General features: G+C 35.1%; 1 protein-coding gene across 7 annotated transcripts in view; it reads left to right on the forward strand.

Moving 5' to 3' along the window:
- Positions 1–26242, forward strand: part of CCDC18 (coiled-coil domain containing 18) — a 116686-nt gene that overhangs the window by 50940 nt on the left and 39504 nt on the right. For 6 of the 7 annotated variants that reach the window (XM_086717577.1, XM_086717573.1, XM_086717575.1 and 3 more), the window contains 7 exons: positions 1941–2075; positions 2240–2317; positions 6737–6853; positions 12761–12928; positions 14839–14981; positions 19660–19823; positions 20045–20258. In XM_086717577.1, coding sequence (XP_086573703.1) covers positions 1941–2075; positions 2240–2317; positions 6737–6853; positions 12761–12928; positions 14839–14981; positions 19660–19823; positions 20045–20258 — 1019 coding nt within the window. The remainder of the gene's footprint in view (positions 1–1940; positions 2076–2239; positions 2318–6736; positions 6854–12760; positions 12929–14838; positions 14982–19659; positions 19824–20044; positions 20259–26242) is intronic. The other variant, XM_086717578.1, reaches the window with a different exon arrangement.

A 26242-nucleotide genomic window follows, 5' to 3' on the forward strand; every position in this document is an offset into this window, starting at 1 on the left:
ACATTTTCAGTCATTATTTCTTTAAATATTCTTAATGTCCCTTTTTCTCTTTCTTCTCCTCCCATGATCTGTGTTTAGGTCCACTTGATGGTGTCCCAACTGGTCCTTTAGGCTCTGTTTACTTTTCTTCCATCTTTATTTGTTCTCCCTCTAATTTGTTGTTTGATTATTTTCATTTGAATGTTTTCACAGTTCCTTGGTTTTTATATTTTGTATTTAGCTTTGTTCTGCCATGTTTTCATTATATATGTGTACATGTGTTTATATATATGTATATATCACATACATAATTTTTTACATGTGTGTGTAATATACACATATATTCATATACACATATCAGTAATCTCCTATTTTGTCTTCACAAAAGTCTTTTGAAAGTTTGATAACACCAATTATTGATGCAGTTGTGGGAGTGAGAATCTTACATGTTTCTTTTTTTTTAAATTTTTTTAAATGTTTGTGTATTTTTGAGATAGAGGGAGAGACACTGTGTGAGTGGGAGAGGGGCAGAGAGACAGAAAAAGACAGACAGACAGAATCCGAAGCAGGCTCCAGTCTCTGAACTGTCAGCACAGAGCCCAATGCGGGGCTGGAACTCACTAGCCATGAGATCATGACCTCAGCCAAAGTTGGACACTCACCTGACTGAGCCACCCAGGCACCCCAAGAATCTTATGTATTTCTAATCAAAACATAAATTTAGATGCACTTTGAAGATAAATATCTAATGAAATTGGAAATGTAGAAAGTCCACTTCTAGGTGGTCTATTCTAAAGAAACTAATACATGTACATAAAGAGACATGTACACAGGATGTTTTGTAACATTGTTGTGATGGTGAAAAATAGAATATCAGACTGTTCTTGAGTAGAAGACAAGCTGTAGTTTGTTGTTACAGTGGAGTACTGTACCATTATAAAAAGCAATGAACTAGGGGTGCCTGGGTGGCTCACTTGGGTAAGCTTTCAACTCTTGATTTCACCTTAGGTCAGGATCTCACGGTTCATGGGATCAGGTCCTATATCAGGCTCTGCACTGACAGCACGGATTCTGCTTGGGATTCTCTCTCCCTCCCTCTCTGCTTCTCCCAACCTTGTGTGCACACACTTTATCTTTCTCAAAGTAAATAAACTTTAAAAAAAAAAAACAAAAACAATGAACTAGATCCACATATGCATGCATGGATAAATATCCAGGAATAATTAGCTAAACAATATTGAGTGAAAAAACCAAGTTGCTAAAACTTGCAGAAGTATTGATATTGTTTATGTAAATTTTCAAAACAGAAACACATTACATATTGTTCATAGACCTACATATGTAGTAAAAGCACAAAAAACATGTGTGAGAAACATACCAGAGAGTGATAGACCAATTTCAGTAGTAGAGTTGACCTTCCAATAACATAGGGGTTAGGGACACCAACCCCCTGCACAGTCAAAAATTTGGATTCAACTTTTGACTCCCACAAAGTTTGCTAACAGCCTAATCTTGACCAGAAACCTTACTGAAAACAAAATAGTCAGCTAACTCATATTTTGTAGGTTACAGGTATTGTATAATGTATTCTTAACAATCAAGCCAGAGAAAAGAAAATGTTAAGAAAATCATAAGGAAGAGGAAAAATGCATTTATAGTCATATACTGTAAAAAATCCTCATATAAGTCAACCTGTGCAGTTCAAACCTATGTTGGTCAAAGGTCAACTGTATTGATGAGGGAGGAAATCAGCTGTATTGATGAGGAATAAGACCTGGCCATGTGATTTCATTTCTTCTCTCAAGAGAGAGAAACTGAAGGAAATTCGGCAAACTGCAAAAATCTATGTAATTTCAGTAGTAATTTAACATATGAATATTGTATTCTTTTCTATATATTTAAAATGTTTCTTAATTTTTAAAAAATTATATGAAATTAATAGATCCTGTTTTTACATTTAGCTTGAATCTCAACTAGAGAAAAAAGACCAACAGTTTAAAGAACAAGAAAAGACTATGTCCATTTTGCAGCAAGATATAATATGTAAACAACATCATCTTGAATCACTAGACAGACTCTTGACGGAAAGCAAAGGGGTAAAATCATCTTTGTAAAAGTGTTCTTTAAAAGCTAATACTTTGTTTCTGTAACCTGCCTTTAATTCTAATTAAATCAATTGCTTAACAGCCCAATAGTAATGCTAAAATTAAAATATTTATACATGTACTTATATTTTTGCTACCAATCTGTGTGTTTTCAGGAAATGGAAAAGGAAAACATTAAGAAAGATGAAGCTTTGAGAGCATTACAGAACCAAGTATCTGAAGAAACAATCAAGGCTAGTATGCTAAATTTTTAAACTTCATTCTTTTTTTTTTTTTTTTTTTTAACGTTTATTTATTTTTGGGACAGAGAGAGACAGAGCATGAACGGGGGAGGGGCAGAGAGAGAGGGAGACACAGAATCAGAAACAGGCTCCAGACTCTGAGCCATCAGCCCAGAGCCTGACGCGGGGCTCGAACTCCCGGACCGCGAGATCGTGACCTGGCTGAAGTCGGACGCTTAACCGACTGCGCCACCCAGGCGCCCCGTAAACTTCATTCTTAAATGGAGACATTCCTGTAAGCTTTTTTACTTTTCTCTATAAATTGTAAAAATTATTTAGATAAAAATTAGCAGGTAGAGATTTTACCTGACTCAGTGAACTTAGTTTCTGTAAATATATTTTCTTCAGTGTGAATTATGATCTTAATTATTTGATTGTTGGTAATCTGTTTGTGGATTCTCTAACCCCCCCCCCTTTTTTTTGCCTTAAGAAAGATTACTTTTTTAACAGTACTTATTATTAACAGTTTTAACAGTACTGCTTATTAACATTACCAGTAAAGAATTAACAGAGAAAGTGAAGGGAGATCAATCTACAAGTAGTCCAGTTTTGCTTCTTTTTTTACCAGTTCTGCTACAAGATTAATTAGGGGATAAAATTTGAATTTTTAGATAAAATACAGTTTTTGACTAGTCTGTCTTCACGGTTAAAAGCATGGGCTTTGGAGCTAAATTGACTTGATTTTGAATGCTTAGTAGTTGACTTTAACCCTCGCTGGGTTATTAAAGCTCTTTGAACTTTAACTTTTTCATCTGTAAAATACGGATAACAGTATTCTGGAAGAGGGTCACATGTGAAAAGTAAATGAAATGAAGTACATATAATGCTTAGCGTATACTCAGTTATTCAAAGTTTGATAAGTAATTACTATATATTCAGTATTTTTCCTTTGCATTTTTAGTGTTAAAAATAGGTCCAAACATGCTGATGTTATTCTGTCATATATGGCTTGAATATAAAGGATATTTTAAAAATCCAGTGTTATTTTTGACCAGTATTCTGTTTTTAATCTATTTTGTGACCCAGTATGCCCGTGTAAACACAATAGTATGTTTATCCATAACTTTCATATTGTATTCTCCAAAACTTGTAACATATAATGCCATATCCATTCATTTCCTCATGTAAAAGTAACCTCTAAGGTCATTAACATGAAAAAGTTGTAAGCATGAAATAATTTCATTAAATAAAATCTATATTGCCACTTCTGTTTTTAATTAAATGACCTAACACATCTAGCCAATCATCTAGTAATTTATTTCCATGTGTTAATAACCAGATATTAAAATCAATAAGAGAATAAATTATCATATTGGGTTTTATTCCCTTAATAGCTTTAATAGGTTTGATGTTATTCGGGCAAATGTCAAAATGAGGAAAAAATATAGAAGCAATGTTCCTATCACTATACCAAATTTGACATACTGGATATTTGTAGCAACAACAGGATATTTGAAATCTAGTTCTCTTCTTACTGATTATATCATTACTACCTTCCTTTTTTGACTTTTGGCCATGTGCCTGTACATACGTTAATTTCTTCTTTGCATAAAAATTTTTGGATTTTGTTTTTAAAGTAACCAATCGAAGGTTATATTCTTATAATCAGTAAATTCTTGAAAAATGCAATCAATCCAACTGTTAACAAAGGAAATACAAAGATAACTAATGAAATCATAGAATTATGAATTTTCTACCTGTAGTGTAGGAAAGTTATAAGAATCAATTTAAAGTTATATCACCTATGAAAGTATGATTAATGAGAACTAGAAGATTGATGGGAAAATTCTGAATAGGTAACAAGAAACCAATAAATTAAAGCGATTATGTTATCTGCTGTTAAATAAAAAATTGAGAAGGTGCTTATTAGATTTAGGGATTTTGTTTATTTGTTTTCTCTTGATTGGTTTTATATTCCACTCTGGAATTTTTTTTTTTTCTCAAGGAAAGTCAGAACTGGAAAAAAATAAACAACAAAAAAAGAACTTAGCTGCTTTTGTTTAAGAAAGTTAGACTAGAGGGGCGCCTGGGTGGCTTAGTCGGTTGAGCATCCAACTTCGGCTCAGGTTGTGATCTGGTGGTTTGTGGGTTTGAGCCCCGCATTTGGCTGTATGCTGTCAGCACAGGGCCTGTTTCAGATCCTCTGTCTCCCTCTTCCACCTTAATATTTAAACTTGCATCTCCTCTGAGCAGAAACTTTCTCCTACATCTGTACAGCACTTTTACATACCAGAGAAAGTAAAAATTAATCAGCAACATCATTCAACACGTAGTCTGTACTGAAATTTTTCTGATTATTTAAAATTGTTCTTTATAGCCTTCTACTCAAAGCATGGTCTATGGACCAGCAGCATCAACATCACCTAGGAACTTGTGAACAGAATTTCATCTGTGCCCCAGACCTCCTGAACAGAATTGGGACTAAGGTGAAGCAAGTGAGTTGCTTCTGGTGCACAGCTTAACGAGATGCTTACTCTCAGGGTTATGTAAGTGGAGGGCTGGTGCTTGGCATGACCCTGAGAGTTAGTGCCTCCTTAAATTTTGAACACATGTCTCCTGTCTTACCCTAATCCTGGCCCTTCTACTGAATCTTAATCTGTATTTGAGTAGGGTGCCCAGGTGATTTGTATGCCCATTAAAACCTTGAGAAACATACTTCAGCTTGTTCTTTTTCTTTTTCCAATCTAGGATTCAATTATAATTACATGTTACGTCTGGCACTTTAGATTTCCTTAAACTCACTTACTCCTTCTATTCTTCCTGATACTGAATCTTCTGAAAAGTGTAGGTCAGCTAGAATACCACATGAGTTATATTGTGCTCTTCTATTGCTTCCCATCTGAAAGCACATGTCAGACCACTCCATTATTGGCATTGACAATACTGACATGTTTTTTAAGCTAATTATTTCCAGATCTCACCATGTTAAGGACACATTTTTTCCCTATATAATTAATAAACAAAATGTGGGGTGATTCTTTCAGGCAGTATGAATGTCCTGCTCCTCAACAACCTTATAACCAATGGTTTTAACATCTAGTAATAAATCTTGCCAGAATTATTTTTTACACTGTTAATTATCAGGTATGATATTTTTGCAGAGTCATAGATTTTATTTTTTCTCTGTATATGGGATATGATACAAGTACCAGTGCTCGTTCTCATGCTTGAGAAAGAAAACTGATAAGTATTTATACCTTTCATAAAACAAATGTTAATTTAAAAATTATTACTAGGGCAACAATTTGTTAACAAGGATAATCTTTCAAAATTGTAAACTTTTTAGCTATTAATGGTTATATTCACAGGCTATAGGGACAATCTTCAAAAACTGTCTTTCAAGATTCTCTATTTAGAAATAAGAGTTGTGAGGATAATTTCATGATGTAGAATAAATAGTATCTGCCAGAAGAGGCATTTTTCTCTTTTTCTTAAGATTATTTTTACACCTTCAAGATGACTTACAAGAATGCTGTTGGCATTAGAGGGGAAAAAAAACACTCCTGAGAAGCTCAAAATTACACCAAGAAAGGAGCAAAAGAAGAATCTTATTGACAGATGGGCTGTGGAGCACATGTGCAAATTGTGGCCCTTGAACTAATTTTTGTGAAAAAAAATTATTGAAAGTGGGTTGCTCTTTGCCCATTTGCTCTTTAAGGCAGTGAGTGTAAAGCATCTGCAGCTGTGTCAACGCTTGAACTAAGTTACATTGCTGCCTTTTTGAAAATATTTTCAGATTTAGAGCAAATGCAGCCATCCTAAGTTTCTTTTTTTTCCCTAGCTAACAAAAGCATTTTTATTTCTTAGTGACTTGAGCATATTCAGAATATTCACACCAATGCATTATTAGCACAGTACACCACTGTATGCTCATTTTACTATTTTTCTTGATCAAAGGAGCTTAAAGAATAGGCTTAAATATTGCTTACCTTTTTAGGTAAATATTTTAGGGTGTTTGGCTTACAGGTTTTTGACAATTGGCCCCAGTCTGTCTTTCCAATCTAATCTCCCATAAATTGATTCTCTTCATACCCTAAACTACCAACTTCGCACCATTTCCTTTCATTGTCTTGTCTCTGAAAATATTCCCTCTTCCTGGAATGCCCTTCTTTACTTGTTCATGTTCTGTATGTTCTTCAGGATTCCAGTCTCTGGTTTCCTAATTTGTAATGAAAAATTAGTTTTCTACATAAATCTTTTCTTTGATAGCATTTTGTATTCCAAGCTGGACTGTGTATTCACTGTTTGAAGCAGTTAGGTAACATGAGGAGATAAATCTGTAAAATATTGAGCACATAATAAACACTCATTAATATTAATATTAGTTGACTTTCCTTTTCCTTTTTTTTTTTTTGCTTTTTTCCTGCTTAGGTCAGACAACTAGATTCAGCACTAGAAATGTGTAAGGAAGAACTTGCCTTGCATTTGAATCAATTGGAAGGAAATAAGGAAAAGTTTGAAAAACAGCTAAAGAAGAAATCTGAAGAGGTAAATTAACATTTTTGTTAAATAGCATATTCTCCAAGTGATTTCTTTTTGAGATATTTTTAAGATTGTTTAAAAGTATGTCTTTATGTAGCTGATGAAAAAATCTTTCCATTAAAATGTAAATCCCAATTTTATATTCTTTTTTTTTTTTTTAATTTTTTTTTTTAATGTTTATTTATTTTGGGGACAGAGAGAGACAGAGCATGAATGGGGGAGGGGCAGAAAGAGAGGGAGACACAGAATCGGAAGCAGGCTCCAGGCTCTGAGCCATCAGCCCAGAGCCTGACGCGGGGCTCGAACTCACGGACCGCAAGATCGTGACCTGAGCTGAAGTCGGACACTTAACCCACTGAGCCACCCAGGTGCCCCCAATTTTATATTCTTTATGAAACAAACAATTCACTGCAACACAAAATATGACACCTTAAAATGCTGATTCTTTTATCTATTTTTAGGGAATCAAGATTAAATTATTATTAATATCACAGATTAACTCTAAAATGATTAGCTTTAGAATATTATTTTAGATTTAGAAGTATAAAATTCTTCAAATTTTCTTCCATTTTGATTTTGCTACTTCTGGTTGTCTAAAGGGTTAAGAATTAGGTTTAGAAATTCGACTTTCTCTATTGAGATGAGTTTTTAAGATACTGGATAGATAATTCAAGTTATCTTATTCATCTCTATATCCTCAGTGTCTACCACTTTGCTTTCAACATAATATGTACTCACTAAATGTTTGCTCAAGGGGATAATCTTAGTGAAGAATTCCTTTATTTCTTTGTTAGAATTTATAATACAAATTTAAAATAAGTTATATTTTAAAATATAAATTAAAGATAAGCTTTAAACCTTAAATTCATGTTCATAATCACCCCCAACAAATCCTCATCAAAGTTGACTAGAATATATTCAGCCAGTTTCAGCCAGAAAAACAGAATCCTTTGTGTATCATTAAAATAGAATTTTATGCAGAGAATTAGAAACATATATCATGGAAGAGGGGAGAAGCAAACAAAGCATGGTAAAGTGACTCAGAGATTATCATAAGAAAGGACCTACTATGGGGCGCCTTGGTGGCTCAGTCAGTTAAGCATTAAGCGTCTGACTTCAGCTTGGGTCATGATCTCACAGTTCATGAGTTCGAGCCCCCGTGTCAGGCTCTGCACTGACAGCCCAGAGCCTGGGGCTTGCTTCAGATTCTGTATCTCCTTCTCTATCTGCCCCTCCCCTGCTCCTGCTCATCTCTCTCCCTCCCTCCCTCTTTCTCTCTCCATCTCGCTCTCTAAAATAAATAAACATTTAAAAAAATTAAAAAAGAAAAGAGAAAGGACCTACTACCATCATCAGGGATAGAGGAATATCAGGCAGAAATGGTGGACTATAGTACAGAAGTAGGACTGCCTAGTGAGCTAGGGCCACAAAGAAGGAGTCTGTCTAGTTGAAGCTGAGACTGTAGAGGAAGAGAACTGCTACAGGTCCCTCACATTGGCTAAATGTTTCTATTACACAGAGGGGAATTTCCTGCAAAACATGGAGCAGAGCAGGGGGAAAGCAGACAACAGATCTAAAAACAGGTATATAGTTGACCAGCACTCCACACTTAGGTATATCACATAATTATATAAGTTTAGAGGTTAAAAAAGGAAATCTTCATATTTTATATGGTCCTGCCTTCTTCCTTCCATGCCCCTCCATGAAGGCTTTTATGGCATCTTTGACAGATAGGCATGTATTTCTCCACTGCAGTATATGGAATTTGAATTGCCTAAACTATAGATACTTTGACTTCTTAAAATAGAAATGTTATTTTTATTTTACTGTGAACTTCTTTAAAACATTATTTAGACATTTATTCGATAGCCTTCATTATACTTCAGTGTAAATGGACTTGACAGAGATGGAATCTGGAGACAGGCAGTGTTTATAACAAGGGGATTTGTTGAGCTTTAGACTTTGTGTTCTCAGAAACCGAATCAGTGAGTAGGGTGGATAATAGACAGTTATCTAAAATGAACAGAATTATTTTCAAAATGGCTGGCAATATAAACCTAGGCTCCATACTGAATTAGAAATCAGAAGTAGTAAAATATGTACAACTATACTAGGGCATAAGTAAGTAAGTTAGAAAGATTTTCACCTTTTATTGCTGCTGAATTATTACCTCAGTGCACATGAATTGGCTTACTTAACAGGTTATCGTTCAGTCCTTCTGATAAAAAACATGGAAAAAATCCAATTACTATTTACTTTGTTTTTTTAAGTACCACCCCATACATTTATTTACTTTTGAGTTATTTGTCTTTAGAGCAAATTTTAATGTCATTCTAGTTAATATTACAGTTAATTACAGTTGTCCTTGAACAACGCAGAGGTTAGAGGCACTGATCCCCCCTCCATGTAGTTGAAGATCCCCATATAACCTTTGACTTCCCAAAAACTTAACTACAAATAGCCTACTGTTGACCAGAAGCCTTACCATAGCATAAACATGGGATTAACACAGATTTTCTATGTTATATGTATTATATACTGTATTCTTACAGTAAAGTAGGATAGAGAAAAGAAAATGTGATTAAGAAAATCATAAGAAAGAGAAAATATATTTGCAGAACTCTACTGTAAAACAGCTGCATAAGTGGACCTATGCAGTTCAAACTCATATTGTTCAAGAGCCAACTGTAATTTATCAGAATTGTGAGATTTTCATCATATATAGCTAGGTTTTAGAAAATTGGATTTGGTTCACAGTACATCCATTCTGTTAATAATAGTGATGTTATAAAGGTGTTTTAATCTTTTAGATCTTTTTAATCAGATTAAATTAGTAATCTTTGGGGCGCCTGGGTGGCGCAGTCGGTTAAGCGTCCGACTTCAGCCAGGTCACGATCTCGCGGTCCGTGAGTTCGAGCCCCGCGTCGGGCTCTGGGCTGATGGCTCGGAGCCTGGAGCCTGTTTCCGATTCTGTGTCTCCCTCTCTCTCTGCCCCTCCCCCGTTCATGCTCTGTCTCTCTCTGTCCCCAAAATAAATAAACGTTGAAAAAAAAAATTAAAAAAAAAAAAATTAGTAATCTTTAAATCACACACTAGCTGAATAATTGAGTGGCTCTAGAGCATATTGAGAAGAAGTTAGCCAGTTGTAAAAACTAAATGTTGATTATCCACCACAGAAAGATAATAAAAACTCCTCTGAGATTTTTGTCTCAGGTATATACTATTTTCCAGATATTGAAGTAAGTACATTTATGATTAAAATAATAGTAATTTGGGGTTCTAAATCATTTTGAAAAGATTTTAATTCCATATTAAAATGCTTTACAAAGTGGTAAAAATGTGTGTTGATGCAGAATTACACTGTGAATATGATAGGAGAAAGTAAACACAAAACAGATGTGAGTAAGTCTAAACATTTTTGCATATAGCATTTCTTCAAATAAAATCAGTTATTTTATTGATATTTTTACTCTCATTGATGGACTTAAATTTTGAGGATTTGGCATCATCATATCATATCAGTAACTTTTCTGGGTTATGTTTTAATTATTTTTTTTAATTATCTGTTTTTGAGAGAGAGCGTGAGTGGACAAGGGGCAGAGAGAGAGGAAAAGAGGATCTAGAGTGGGGTCTGCATTGACAACAGAGAGCACCACCCAATGGGGGGACTGAACTCACAAACCATGAGATTACGACCTGAGCCTAAGCTGGAAGCTGAACCTACTGAGCCACCCAGGCGCCCCTGGGTTATGTTTTATTTTTAAGTAATAATTGTGAGTGTTTTTCCTTTGGATATAGATTAATCTAGATAAAGTTCATTGTAAAGTAGATTTTATAGTATAAATTCTACTTTCTTCTTGCCCCCAGTTATAAAATAGTGAATCCTTTAGGAATACTTGATTCTCCGAATATCATAATGTAGAAGAAAATATAATGAAAAACTATTTCTTATATTTTAAAGTCAAATGGAAATTAAAGGGTAGTACAATAAAATGCCACTTTAAGTTGGGTAGATGCAGGTTGATTTTTGTGAATTGATATTTGTGATAAAACTAACAGATATTCAATATTTTTAATTGAAATTATTTTTCCAGTGGCCAGATTACTGAAATAAATTTTTATTGTTATTATGTGGTATGGCTTTCTTGGCGTTTTGGTTAAGATTTACCTTCTTTTCTTCTGTTTTGTCTTATCTTACCTTTGTCTTATCTTAACATCTTATCCACTTTTTTCTCTGACCAGAAAAAGAAGTCTAAGACAGGATGTTTTAGAAAAAATACTATTTAAACTTCTCTTGCAGGCAAATCAGTTCTATAGAAAATAAACTACTGCACTAAATGTGATCTGCAGTTTTCTCGGGAGCTAGCAAGTAAAACAAACAGGTGATACTGATACATGTTTGCCCTAAATAAATTATTTTCATACAGACACAATTAAGTAGATTATCATAAAAAAGAACTATAATAACAGAGTAACAAATTGGTTAGTTGCATAAGGTTCTCCAAGTTTACAGTATCATTAGATAATGAAGAAATGTGACATTTAAGGGTTTCTTATCATGAACAAAGAATATTTGGCCCCTAAGCCCTTCATCATGCTGCTGAATGTTCAATTGCTGGATAATTAGAAAAAAGGACCAAATCATTGTTTTCCTCCGCTATTTCTTAGAAGTTTAAAATTCCTTTCTTCTGGAATACTTACTGGAAAGATTTTTTTGCTTTAAAGGAATGGTTTTTATTTTCCTTCATGTTAAAAATAGTTTTGGGTAAGCAACAATAAGAAATCTTTTAAAGGTTTACCTACAATCTACTTTCTAATACTTAAGTTTTCAGTTTTCTAGTTACTTGCATGTTTTTCATAATTATGTCAATGAAACATAATTCTATTTTTTTCACTTAATTTCATTTTGTAAAATATTATATTTGCTACTGTCTTTTAAATTATGATATTAAATGGTTGCATCATTTGAAATCAGGTTGATAAATCATCATTTATTAAACCTCTTACTTTTGAGAACAGGTAAGGAATATTATACATATTAAAATATGCTGTATTATTAGTATGATTTTAAAAATAATTTGGCATATTTATTGGATTTGGATTACTAGGACAAAGCAATTTTTTTTTCCTTTCTTATTAGGTACTTCCAGATAATTTTAAAGGTATCTTTTAAAGCAGTTTTAGGGACCAGCATATTCAAGTCCTAAATATGTGGAGTAAATGAATACAATTTCTTAATTGATACTGTCATTTCCTTATGTATTTTTTGGAGCATGAATATTTGAGTGCTTTGCTGAGATACCATTTTACAAACAACAGCAATAGTAGCAACAATAATACAATAAATAAATAGCACCTAACATTTATGCAGGTCTTTTATGGCTATAGTTTATTATCAGTAAGGAGAAAAGATTCATCAGACAGAGTATGGAAAAATCCATACCTTTCTGTGTTCTCTGCCTTCTCTGGGAGGGATCACATAAAACATGTTCCTTTCTGTAGCAGTGAAATATGGTAATATGTGGGCAGTGTTTCTGCCCAGAGAAGCCTGTTTGTGACTTAAAGTTCAGGGTTTTTTTTTATGGGGGGCTGGTCACCTAGGACAGTCACAAGTATTAAAATTACAAACTCCCAGGAGGAAAGCATGATTCAGTGCCAGAGCCAAGCAAAACAATCTCATCACTTAGGGAATGTTTCAAAAGCCACATTCCCAGATACCAGCCAAGAGCTGGCTCTATAAGCAGGCCCTTCTAACATCCTCCCATCAGAAAAATGAACCTGCCCTTCCATATAACAAACTTAAATATAATTGTCCCACATGACAAGTGAAGATAATAAGGAACACAGCTTGGACATTATATTGCTTTCTATTTGAAACATGTCATTTTAATGAGAAATGTATATATTTGTTAGGTATACTGTTTACAAAAAGAACTAAAGATAAAAAATCACAGTCTTCAAGAGACTGCTGAGCAGAATGTTATTCTACAGCATACTCTTCAGCAGCAGCAGCAAATGTTACAACAAGAGACAATTAGAAATGGAGAGCTAGAAGACATTCAAACTAAACTTGAAAAACAGGTATATATTATTGGCCAAAATGGTTTTACTTGTATAAAATATAAATTTTAAAAATTGATAATAGCTTTTTTGTTTTATTGGTTGCTATTTACGTCAAGGATTTCATATTATAAGAAATATTCTGTATTAATATTGTAAGATGAATAAAGTTCTATTTCTGTGTATTCTGACCTGCATCTCTAATAGCATAGGCACATTTTTGCCATCCAGAGAACTTAGTTATAATTTAGACTTCTTTATTCAATCTTGTTTTTGGATCAGGACATGTGATCTAAATTTCTAAAAAATCTAAAAATTTCTCTAGTATTTGAAGTAAATTTTCCACTATAAAGTATTCTCTTTCTACCTTTCATTCATGTTCCACTATGCATAGATTCCATGTTGGATCCTTTCAGATTATTACTCATCTTTAGATTCTTTCTGCTTATGAGTGGGCTATTTAATAAAACAGAGAGTGGGTAGGTTTTCAATGGTTCCCTTTACTTTTTACCTGGCTACTATTTTAATTTTATTCTTGGAACTTGAGTTGGAAGTGTGGATATTAATGACTTAGAATTTGTATTTAGTTATTTGGTGAGAGGTTTTAGAAGAGGCGAGAGGATATTAAAATCATTAGCCAGATATTAATTTGAAGAGCAGTTTTGTAAATGTTCTTTGAAAACATGGAGTGGCTGAAATTAATTAGGGAGAAAATACAGAATGATGGGTGAGAAGATTGACTTAGATAGATCTCTGTGAGATATGGTACATAGAAACCAAAGTAAGTATTTCATGAAATAAGGAATGATAATTGGTGTCATGGGCCGTTGAAATCAAGATCAAATAAAATAATGGTTGAGAAATGTCTACTGGAAATACCAACATGGATGTTATTAGTGACATTGCACGGTTTCTGTAGAATGGCTAGGTTGCTTTGGGTTGAAAAAAAAATGATTTCTTCGGGTTGAGGAATGAATGAGAAATGAGAAGATGATACAGTAAGCATGGAAAACTGAGAAATTGGGCTTTGGAGAGGAGGAAAGAAAGAGCAGTGGTAGTTGGAGGGAGGTAGAGATATGAAGGATAGTTTTTTTAAATAATTTTTAAAAGTTTATTTTTATTTATTTTGAGAGATAGAGAGCAAGTGGGGGAAGGACAGAGAGGGAGACAGAATCTGGGCTGTCAGTGCAGAGCCTAGTGTGGGGCTTGAACTCATGAACTGTGAGATCATGACCTGAGTCAAAATCAAGAGTTGAAAGCTTAACTGACTGAGCCACCCAGGTGCCCCTGAAGGATAGTTTTTTTTGTGATGGGAATGTCTTGAACGTGTTTAAATGCTAATACAAAGAAGCCCAGAGGAGAGAGCAGAGATAGTCAATAGTATGAGTTCCTGAGAAAGTGGATAGTTTCCTGAGAAAGTGATTCCAGAACACGAGTGAAGCAATTTGAGTTATATAGGAGGAAGAATACCTCCTTCACTGTAGGGGAACATAAGAAATAATGAATAGAAGCAAATTCAAGTGATAACGTTTGATGGCAGTTGAGAATCTAGAAATCTTTCACTAAATGAGCCAATTTGTGAAGAAGGAAAGCAAAATAGTTTGACAAGAGAAGAAACATTTCAAATAGGGATAATGAAAAGAGGAAAATTAACCATTATTTTGTTCAATTCTTATAAATCCTATGTTAGTGTTATGATGTGACTTCTTCTATAAATATGTAATATGAATGAAATATCTTTAATATACAAAGTTTAGTTTTGCTTTTTTATTTCCAGAACATTATTTCCTGGTGTGTACTTTGAGTTTTATAATACATCTTGAAACTGAATTATAGGCTAGACCACATATTTATATAAATATATATTTTTCTTCCAAAGAATGTTAAGCTGTGACTGAACTTAAAATACTTAATGAAAATTGTTTTACAAGGTATCAAAACTGGAACAAGAGCTTCAAAAACAAAGGGAAAGTTCAGCTGAAAAGTTGAGAAAAATGGAGGAGAAATGTGAAGCAGCCACGCATGAAGCTGATTTGAAAAGGCAAAAAGTCATTGAGCTTACTGGTACTGCCAGGTAAAATGAATATGTTAGTTTTTCTTTCTCTCCCTGTTTCAACATCGGTAGTTATCTGAATTTCAGTATCAGATAATGTTCAGTGAAGCTTTTGCTTAAGGATTTAATTTCTTCACAGCCTGTGTTCCTGTAGCATTTTGTTTGTACCTTGATATCCTTCTTTATGCTTCTTTTGTACCACAGTTTACTATTCTTTATCCTCCTGTTGTATTATAAGTTCCTTAAGGGCTGGATAATTTCTGGTTTATTTCAGGGTCATCCCTACAGCAATTAGCATAGTTCAGTACATCTCATAGGCACTCAACAACTGTTGTGTTGTATTAAATTGTGAATACTATTGAAAGTTGTAGGCAAAGATGTACTCACTGAAAACTTTCACAGGATCTAATTGTTTCTGGGACACAGTAAATACAACAGTAGTTCTTAACCTTGACTGAACTTTAAAATTATCTGAGGAGCTTTAAAAAGTACTGATGCCTACGTCTCACCTCTAAGGATTCCGATTTAATTTGGCTGAACCAGGCCTAGGAATCAATAGTTAATTGATTAAGAAAGGGACCCATGAGCTGAAAGCATTCCCCAGCTTCCCCAGACCTCTTCTACTTTGTCAATAAGAGTTTACATAATCAATAATACACTCATAATTAACCTGCCATGCTACCAACAGGACTCAAGAATTAACTTAGCCACTTGAACTAAAACCCCATGTCCCCAGGTTCCCTCTCCCCCACTGACAGAAGTAAAGATCAGGCCTTTGTGCATTGAGCAGCAACTTGCTTTTCTTTCTTTCTTTCTTTCTTTCTTTCTTTCTTTCTTTCTTTCTTTCTTTCTTTCTTTTTTTAAATTTTTTTTAAAATGTTTATTTATTTCTGAGGCAGAAGGAGACAGAGTGAGCAGGGGTGGGGCAGAGAGAGAGGGAGACCCAGAATCAGAAGCAGGCTGCAGGCTCCAAGCTGTCAGCACAGAGCCCAACGCGGGGCTCGAACTCACAGACTGCGAGATCATGACCTGAGCTGAAGTCAGACACTCAACAGACTGAGCCACCCAGGCGCCCTGCAACTTGCTTTTCTAGATGTCAACTCTCTCAGCAGGGTCAAGAGAATTGCCCTTTGTTTAAGATCACAGTTTCAGACTTTCTTTCTTCCATTGATTGGTGTCTACCCACAAAATAGCCTCACCACCAGCGTCTACTTGAATAGTTATATCATAACTTTATCCTTGCTTATGCTACACACCACAAGAAGCTGTGTATTTCCAGGTCAACAGTCATCTCATACTAATTCCCAAAACTTCACCATGTATACTGTTTCCTTCTCTCAACTTATCCCAATTTCTGAGAGACTTCTACTTGTCCTCTGAAACTCACAGTCCATCCTGAAAAACATTCTCTGTATTTCCCATTTCTTTGCTTTAACAGAAATATGACTCTTCCCTGAGGACCTTGTTTCTTGTCCTGCAACCCTCTAAAGTTCCAATAGTTCCTACAGTTCCTATACCACAGGGTTGAGATATGGAATAGTATACCAACTCTGTAAACCTCTGGTCACCAGACGATATTATCCCTCACTGTCGCTGACACCTATAGGCCACCTATGTATTGTTGCTCCCTCCAACACCAATTGTGTCATTATTCTTGATGATTTCAATATCTATTAGCTGATCCTTCTGACACATTAGCATCTCATTTTAAAAATTCCTCTCCTCTAATGATCTTGAGCTCTATCATACCTCAGCCACTCGCTCACATGATTTACTCTAGATCTTGTCATTTCCATTATCTGCAGTTTTTCCATGATCGGGATATTAGGCATCTATACCTATATTATCACCTCATTCCCTTTAATACCCCAAATTCAATGATTCTTTGATCTACACAAGATCTCTAACTCATCAGTTCCACCACTGTCTCATTCCCTGATGTCCTCTCCTTTCTCTACTCAGCTTAAATTCAAGGTAGGTCATTAGAATCAATGATTTGCATCTGCTTGCAACTCTTACCTCTCACTCCTTTGTCTATATACCGTTAAGTTGTTCCAACTCACACTACTCCATGCTTGCATCTTTACAGAAACTGGAGAAAAATATAAGCACGCTGACCAATCTTACTTTAAATTCATAATTTCAAGGGACATGCTGCCTGGCAATCAAAACGTTACTGACTTTGTAGAAGACACTTAGTCATTTTCTTTCAAAATTCTCAACAACCCCTTACCAATCCCTGCCCTCACTGATGATCTTGCTTTCTCTTTCAATGAGAAAATTGAAGCAATTTCTTGTTCCTATTCTTACCCTCACCCTTTGGCTTTTAGACAAAACCTCTTGATTATAGCTAATAGGCACATTTAGTAAGAAAAGTAAATCCTAAATACTCATAGGAAGCTTATGAGCAAAATGATTAAACTTCATAAGAAAGAAATACCCTAGCTCCATGATATCTTCTTCTCATGGAAGAAAAGGGTTTAGGGTTTTGTTTTCTCTGGTACCACTTGTTTCTTTCACTTCTGGAGCTACAATTTATAGAACTTTAATATACAAAGTCTATTTCCAGTCTCAGACGTGATTGCTTTCAATCAAGAAGGTGAAGTATTTCTGGAAAAACTAGTGGATTTAAAGCCTGTTGTAAAATTTTGAAAGAGAAAACTTTTTAGTATTGGATTATTTATAATTAAAAATTTTTAATGTTTTTATATTTGAGAGAGAAAGAGTGAGAGAGCACAAGCAGGGGAGGGGCAGACTGAGTGGGGGACACAGGATCCTAAGCAGGCTGCATGCAGGCAGCCTGACGTGGTGCTCAAACTCACAGACTGTGAGATCATGAGCTGAGCCAAAGTTGGATGCTTAACTGACTGAGCCACTCAGGCGCCCCTATAATTAAAATTTTTTAACCCTTAAATATTTATTATATTATACTAATCCCTCATTCACCTAGCATCAAGGAAGAATGAGTAGGTGTTGATAAATAAATAGGAGTGGAATTTATCTTCACCAAGTACTGAAACTTTAAAACAAAACAAAAAACACTTTTTGGTAGAAATTTTCCAAAATATATATTTTCTTGTCATTTTTAACTTCTCTGGGTATCTCAGGGTTATTGTTGCATACATCGATTATTATACCATGATGAAATATAGTAGCACCTCAACAAAATCTTGAAGAATATAGAGTTCTGTTTCTTACTAAATGTCTATAGACTACTGTGCTTTTTGGGTTCTTGTATTTTTTTTTTTTTAATGTTTATTTATTTCTGAGACAGAGAGAGACAGAGCGTGAGTCGGGGAGGGGCAGAGAGAGAGGGAGACACAGAATCCGAAGCAGGTTCCAGGCTCTGAGCTGTCAGCACAGAGCCAGACGCGGGGCTCGAACTCACAAACCGTGAGATCATGACCTGAGCTGCAGTCGGTCACTCAACCGACTGAGCCACCCAGGCACCCCGAGTTCTTGTATTTTTTTAATATAATTTTCCCCCAACTTCTTTGCTGACAAGCTCTCACTCTTGGTACTATATGCCAACCTCTTTTAATTATTATTTTCTAATTATGTTTTATATCTCCTCTAATATAAGAAATGAATTAGTTGAGCTAAATATCACTTACCTGAAATTTTAGATATGAAAACGGGTAATTATGCACTTATCTAATCAGCTCCTTAACTTTTTGACCATGGACATATTTAAGGATATGATAAAGCTATGAATTATTTTCTATATACAGATAAACATACGTATATGTAATTTTACATATTGTTTCAGGAGTTTTATAGTTTTCCTTAAGTTTACTCACAGTCATCAGACTAAAAACCCTTTGAACAAATCCAAATTTGTCTAAATTGCATTTACAAAAGAAATGTTCTTGTTTGCAAACTCAATTTACAAAATATCAAAGACCTAAAGAAACACCCAACAAAAAATGTTGATTAAAGGAGCGTCAGTTCTTCCCACCATTGAGGACGGCATTAACAGTTTTTTAATGAGTGAATATCATTTTGGAATGAGCAAAATATGTACTTAAAACTTTTTCTCACTATGTTGATTTGTCTGTAGGTAGAGAAGCTTCCATGTTGGAATAAGCTCAGGACTGACGGAAAGTTAGTAAACCTGATTCTCTCACTATTAATAACTATTTGTCTTATCCCAGACAATTCACTAACCTTCCAGTTTCCTCATCTGTAAAGCAAGAATGTTGTACTAGTCTGAGAATCTCTAGTCCCTAAAAAAGATAACGTAAAATAATAAAACTCTGAATAAAAGTGACTGACTTGGTTCTCCTATGACTAATATGGTCATTATGGTGAATATTTTGATGGGTTGGCTTCCTTATTTTCTGTGTTGCAGTAACAAAAATTCGAGATGAATGAGACACCTATCCATGGAGGTTCTCAGCATATACAGAGCTTTACACAAGCTAACTGTAGTTAGATTGGAAAGAAGGCTTGTCTTGCTAAATAGTACCAGGTAATACAGTCATATTTAGTGATACATAACTGGGGCAGAATTACAAATTTCTAGTTGGAGATTTTTAATAATATGTGACCTAAGATTGTGACTAGATAGATGTTTTGCTGATATTTGTCCTTATATAACTTGAAGATTTTGTTCAGTCAGAGACAAGTCAATTGGTTTCAGTTATTCAGCTTTCCAAATGATCATTTATTACTTGTTTCATTTTTTGTTTTTAATTAGGCAAGTAAAACTTGAGATGGATCAGTACAAAGAAGAACTATCTAAAATGGAAAAAGAAATAATGTACCTAAAACGAGATGGAGAAAATAAAGCAATGCACCTCTCTCAGTTAGACATGATCTTAGAACAGACAAAGACAGAACTAGATAAGAAGACAAATTCTGGTAAGCAACAGGTTAGCTGAGCTTAGCTGCCTGTATGTTTATATTTAAAGAAGTGGAATAAAGTGAAAATTTGGGATAGTGGGACTGGAAGGAGCAATGAGTGGTCAGTATTCTGCCTCTTGTAGATGAATAAAATTGTATATTCTTAATTGTAATTATTTACAAATTTTTATAACAAATGGCTTATATATAGTTCTAAAATTTGTCTTTCCTCTTAACAGTGAAGGAGTTAGAAAAATTACAGCACCACACTGAAACTGAACTAACAGAGGCTTTGCAGAAACGGGAAGCATTAGAGGCTGAACTACAAAATGCTCATGGAGAATTAAAAAGCACTTTAAGACAACTTCAGGAATTGAGAGATGTACTACAGAAGGCTCAATTATCATTAGAGGAGAAATACACTACTATAAAGGATCTCACAGCTGAACTTCGGTGAGTTAAATAGTAAGAAATGATAGCACAATTACAAGTGTTTCACTTTGTTACTCTAACTCCTTGTGTCATACAGTAAAGTTTGTTTAATTATAAATGTCTAAAGTTCTCACCTGCCTTTGGCTCATCCTATTCAGCCTGTCCCATGCTCCATCTAAGTAATTCAGCCATTCCTCTTGACTAGTATTTCCATCCTTGGTCTTTGGACCATTTTATTCTGACCCTCTCCTATATTAAATAGTGGTAAAAAAATTATTGGACCAGTGTACAGCAGTGGTTAGTAGCAAAATAATATTAATAACAATATTTTCTTTGGGGGCACCTGGGTGGCTCAGTTGGTTAAATATCCAACTTCAGTTCAAGTCATGATCTCATAGCTCGTGAGTTCAAGCCCCACATTGGACTCTGTGCTTAACAGCTCAGAGCCTGGAGCCTGCTTCAGATTCTGTGTCTTCATCTCTGTCTTTCTGCCCCTCCCCTGCTCACGCTCTCTCTCCCTATCTCAAAAATAAATAAACATTAAAAAAAATTAGAGAAAAACAAAACAATGTTTTATTTGTATTAAGCCCTTATTTTGTGCCAGCATCATGCAAGGGACTTCTTTTATGACCTTACTCATTTCTTTACAACAAACTTATTATACACATATTACCACCTATTTGCACTTGAGAAAACTGAGGCTTGAGAGAATTAAGTAAAATACAGTCTGGATAATGAGGTCCAGAAAAGGGTGTTAAACACAAGTCTGACCAACTCTAAAATCTGGGTTCTTGGATTAACAGTAGTAGCATAAAATACTGTTCCAGCACACATCTATGGTGAGTGGGAGTGGAGAACCAAACCAGAACCAAGGTGTGGGAAATAGATTCTGGAAAGGAAAATAGAATTACAAACCACATTGTGAAAAGTGGGATGACAGGATAGAGAGAAGCAAGATGACCTAGGAACTTAGATGTATCCTGTTACTCAGTGCAGGATAAATCTTTTCTATCCTTTTTCTATCCACAAAATCACTCTTAGGAAATTTCATACAGCTTTAAATACTGTGTGTCAGACTTCCAAACCCTAGTGATGATCTCTTCCCTAAACCCTAGACTCAAATATCTATGACTTGTTACCTCCACTCAAATGTTTTTTTAAGGGGCATCGTAAACTTGGCCAAAACAGAACTCTTTTTTTCTTCATAACTCTGTTCATCTTCCATCTAAGAATCATGCAATTGCTCAAGTAAGAAATCTATAGGATTATTCCTCTCTCTTTGCCTCTATTTTTTTCCCCATCCAGTCTATTAGGAATTCATGTCAACTTTATTTCTAAAACATATTTTGAAATCCATTGATTTCTTGGCCTCTTTTCTGTTACCACCTTAGCACAAACTATCATCTCTCACCTGGTCTGTTGCTGTGGCTTCCCTGATGGTCTCCCAGCTTAAATTCCTGACACTCCCCCAATCCATTTAGGTTTATGATTTAAAACAATAGAAATGGATTTAAGCTTATTATTTAAAACATAAATCAGATTATATTGCTTCTCAACTAAATTGCTTTCCCTATTTAAATATGTCTAATGGCTTCCCAAAATATTTAGAATAAAATCCATGCTCCTTGGGAAATGTAAATCAAAACTACAGTGAGATGCTGCTTCACACCCACTCTAATGACCATGATAAAAACAAACAAAAACAAAACAAAACTGAAAATAATAAGTGTTAGCAAGTATTTAGAGAAATTAGAACCTCATACATTGCTGTTGGAAACTAAAATGGTACAGTGCCTGTGGAGAACAATTTGGCAATTCCACAACAAGTTGAACATAGAATTACCATATAAATCATTAATCCCACTCCTAGTTATACCCCAAAAGAATTAAAAACAGATGTTCAAAATAATTGTGCACCAATGTTCATAGAAGCTCTATTCACAATAGCTGCTAAGTGGAAATAACCCAAATATCCTTCAGTAGTTGAATGGATGAATAATGTGATAGATATATCCATATAGGGAATATTATTCAGCCATGAAAGGGAATAAAGTACTGATGTGTGTTACAACAGAGATGAACCTTGAAAACAGGTTCATCTTGAACCTTGAAATAAACCAGACACATGTTGTCTAATTCCATTTATATGGAATATCCAGAATTAGAAAATCCCTAAGGATAGAAAGCAGATTAATGGTTGTTAGAACTAGGGGTGGGACACTGGCAAGTAACTGCAGATGAGTATTAGATTTGCATTTGGAGTGATGAACAAGTACTGGAAATAGACAGTGGTGATGGTTACACAACATTGTGAATTTACTTAGTATAACTGAACTATACACTTTAAAATGGCTAAAATAGTAAATCTTTTTTTAAATTAATTTATTTATTATTTAATTTACATCCCAGTTAGTTAGCATATAGTGCAACAATGATTTCAGGAGTAGATTCCTTAATACCCCTTACCCATTTAGCCCATCCCCCCTCCCACAACCCCTCCAGCAACCCTCTGTTTGTTCTCTATATTTAAGAGTCTTTTATGTTTTGTCCCCCTCCCTGTTTTTATATTATTTTTGCTTCCCTTCCCTTATGGTCATCTGTTTGATATCTTAAAGTCCTCATATGAGTGAAGTCATATGATATTTGTCTTTCTCTGACTAATTTTGCTTGGCATAATACCCTCTAGTTCCATCCACGTAGCTGCAAATGGCAAGATTTCATTCTTTTTGATTGCCAAGTAATACTCCATTGTATACATATACCACATCTTCTTTATTCATTCATCTGTTGATGGGCATTTGGGCTCTTTCTATGCTTTGGCTATTGTCGATAGTACTGCTATAAACATTAGGGTGCATGTTCCCCTTTGAAACAGCACACCTGAATCCCTTGGGTAAAGACCTAGTAGTGCAATTGCTGGGTCGTAGGGTAGTTCTATTTTTAATTTTTTGAGGAGCCTCCATAGTGTTTTCCAGAGTGGCTGCACCACTTTGCATTCCCATCAGCAGTGCAAAAGAGATGCTCTTTTTCAGCATCCTCGCCAATATATGTTGTTGCCTGAGTTGTTAATTTTAGCCATTCTGACAGGTGTGAGGTGCTGTCTCGTGGTTTTGATTTGTATTTCCCTGATGATGAGTGATATTGAGGATTTTTTCATGTGTCGGTTAGCCATCTAGATGTCTTCTTTGAAGAAGTGTCTATTCATGTCTTTTGCCCATTTCTTTCCTGGATTATTTGTTTTTTGGGTGTTGAGTTAGATAAGTTCTTTATAGATTTTGGATGCTAATCCTTTATCTGATATGTCGTTTGCAAATACCTTCTCCCATTCATTCGGTTGCCTTTTAGTTTTGCTGATTGTTTCCTTCACTGTGCAGAAGCTTTTTATTTTGATGAGGTCCCAATAGTTCATTTTTGTTTTTGTCTCCCTTGCCTCCAGAGACGTATTGAGTAAGAAGTTGCTGCGTCCAAGGTCAAAGAAGTTTTTGCCTGCTTTCTTCTTGAGGATTTTGATGGCTTCCTGTCTTACATTTAGGTCTTTCATACATTTTGAGTTTATTTTTGTGTATGGTTGTAAGAAAGTGGTCCACGTTCATTTTTCTGCATGTCGCTGTCCAGTTTTCCCAGCACCACTTGCTGAAGAGACTGTCTTTATTCCACTGGATATTCTTTCCTGCTTTGTTAAAGATTAGTTTGCCATATGTCTGTGGGTCCATTTCTGGGTTCTCTGTTCTGTTCCATTGATCTGACTGTCTGGTTTTGTGCCAGTACCAAACTGTCTTGATGATTACAGCTTTGTAATACGTCTTGAAGTCCGAGATTGTGATGCCCCCAGCTTTGGTTTTCTTTTTCAAGATTGCTTTGGCTATTCGGGGTCTTTTCTGGTTCCATATAAATTTCAGGGTTGTTTGTTCTCGCTCTGTGAAGAATGCTGGTGTTATTTTGATAGGGATTGCATTTAATAACTAGATTGCTTTGGGTAGTATCGACATTTTAACAATGTTTGTTCTTCCAATCCATGAGCATGGAATATTTTTTCATTTTTTTGTGTCTTCTTCAATTTCTTTCATAAGCTTTCTATAGTTTTCAGTGAATAGATTTTTAACCTCTTTGGTTATGTTTATTCCTAGGTATTTTATACTTTTTGGTGCGGTTATAAATGGGATCAATTCCTTGATTTCTCTTTTTGTTACTTCATTAATTATTGGTATATAGGAATGTAACTGATTACTGTACATTGATTTTATATCTTACCACTTTGCTGAATTCGTGGATCAGTTCTAGCAGTTTTTTGGTGGAATCTTTTCAGTTTTCCATAAAGAGTACCATGTCATCTACGAAGAGTGAAAGTCTGACCTCCTCCTGGCCAGTTTGGATGCCTTTTATATCTTTGTGTTGTCTGATTGCTGAGGCTAAGACTTCCAATACTATGTTGAATAACAGTGGTGAGAATGGACATCCCTGTCCTGTTCCTGACCTTAGGGGGAAAACTCTCAGCTTTTGCCCATTGAGGATGATATTAGCAGCGGGTCTTTCACATATGGCTTTTATGATCTTGAGGTGTGATCCTCTATCCCTGCTTTCTTGAGGGTTTTTATCAAGAAGGGATGCTGTATTTTAAAATGGTAAATCTTATATGTATTTTACAACAGTTTAAACAAAAAAATCCAAGCTCCTTATCATGGAATACAAAGCCCTACATGATAAGGTTCTTGCCAATTTCTCTGGCTTCATTTCATACTGTTCCCCTTGCTCCTGGCCTTCTTGTTGTACTTAAAACGGTACATATTTCCTACCTGATGACTTTGCTGTAGCTGTTTCTTTGGCCTGAAATAATGGTTGAATGGCCAACTTCTTGCCCTTCACATTACCTCAGAGGTCCCTTCTCTGACCACTTACTCTCAAGTAGCCACCCAGTCACTATCACATCACTGTATTTAGTGCTCTGACATAGCACTTTACATTTTTCTTGTTGTTCATTATTTATACTCTGTCTTCTTTCCTGGCCTATTAGTATGTATACTCCATGTGATGAAGGACATCCATCTTGTTGACTATTAAATTCACCGTACATAGAGCCTTGATACATAGGAAGCTTCCAGTAAATATTTGCTAAATGGTAACATGAATAAATGAATTAAAAAAGTAAAAGTGAAATCTCTTTTTTTTTTTTTTTAAGTTTTATTTATTTATTTTGAGAGGGAGAGAGAGAGAGTGAGTATGTGTACAGGCAGGAGAGAGACAGAGAAAGAGGGAGACACAGAAACCCAAGCAGGCTGCACTCTGTCAGTGCAGAGCCCAGCACAGGGCTCAGACCCACAAATCATGAGATCATGACCTGAGCTGAAACCAAGAGTTGGACGCTTAACCAACTAAGCCACCCATGTGCCCCATGAAATCTTAAATTTTAACTAATAGCTGAATTTTTGGAAGCTCACCTATTCACTTACACAACAGCATTATCTTTAGAATTTATTTCATAATAACTTAATGTAGCCTTATATTTCATAACTCTTGAGACTTTTAAGAGAATAGTAAATGGCTCATTAAAGAAGTTTTGAATCTGCTTTTAAAATCAGTACTTTTATTCAATATTGTTTATATTTAAGACTGGAAAACCATATGATGATTTTCAAGATCAACATTTTTAGCTTTTGTCATATCAGAACATAGAGTTCCAGATTAAAATTCTTTGGGGCACCTGGGTGGCTCAGTCAGTTGGGCCTCCAACTTTGGCTCGGGTCATGATCTCAGGGTTTGTGAGTTCAAGCCCTGCATTGGGCTCTGTGCTGACAGAGCCTAGAGCCTGCTTCGGTTTCTCTGTCTCCCTCTCTCTCTGCCCCTCCCCTGCTCACTCTCTCTGTCTCTCTCTCTCTCAAAAATAAATAAATGTTAAAAAAAATTAAAAAGAAATTCTTCGCATTCTCCGATCTGAGTGGTAGAAGTCTTAAAGTTGTATCAGTAGTAAGTATTTATAATATAAAATTAGAAATAAGGTTTTAGGAGAG

Source organism: Puma concolor, chromosome C1, assembly GCF_028749965.1.
Source record: "Puma concolor isolate L17-30 chromosome C1, mPumCon1.1.hap2, whole genome shotgun sequence".
Taxonomy (NCBI): Eukaryota; Metazoa; Chordata; class Mammalia; order Carnivora; family Felidae; genus Puma; species Puma concolor.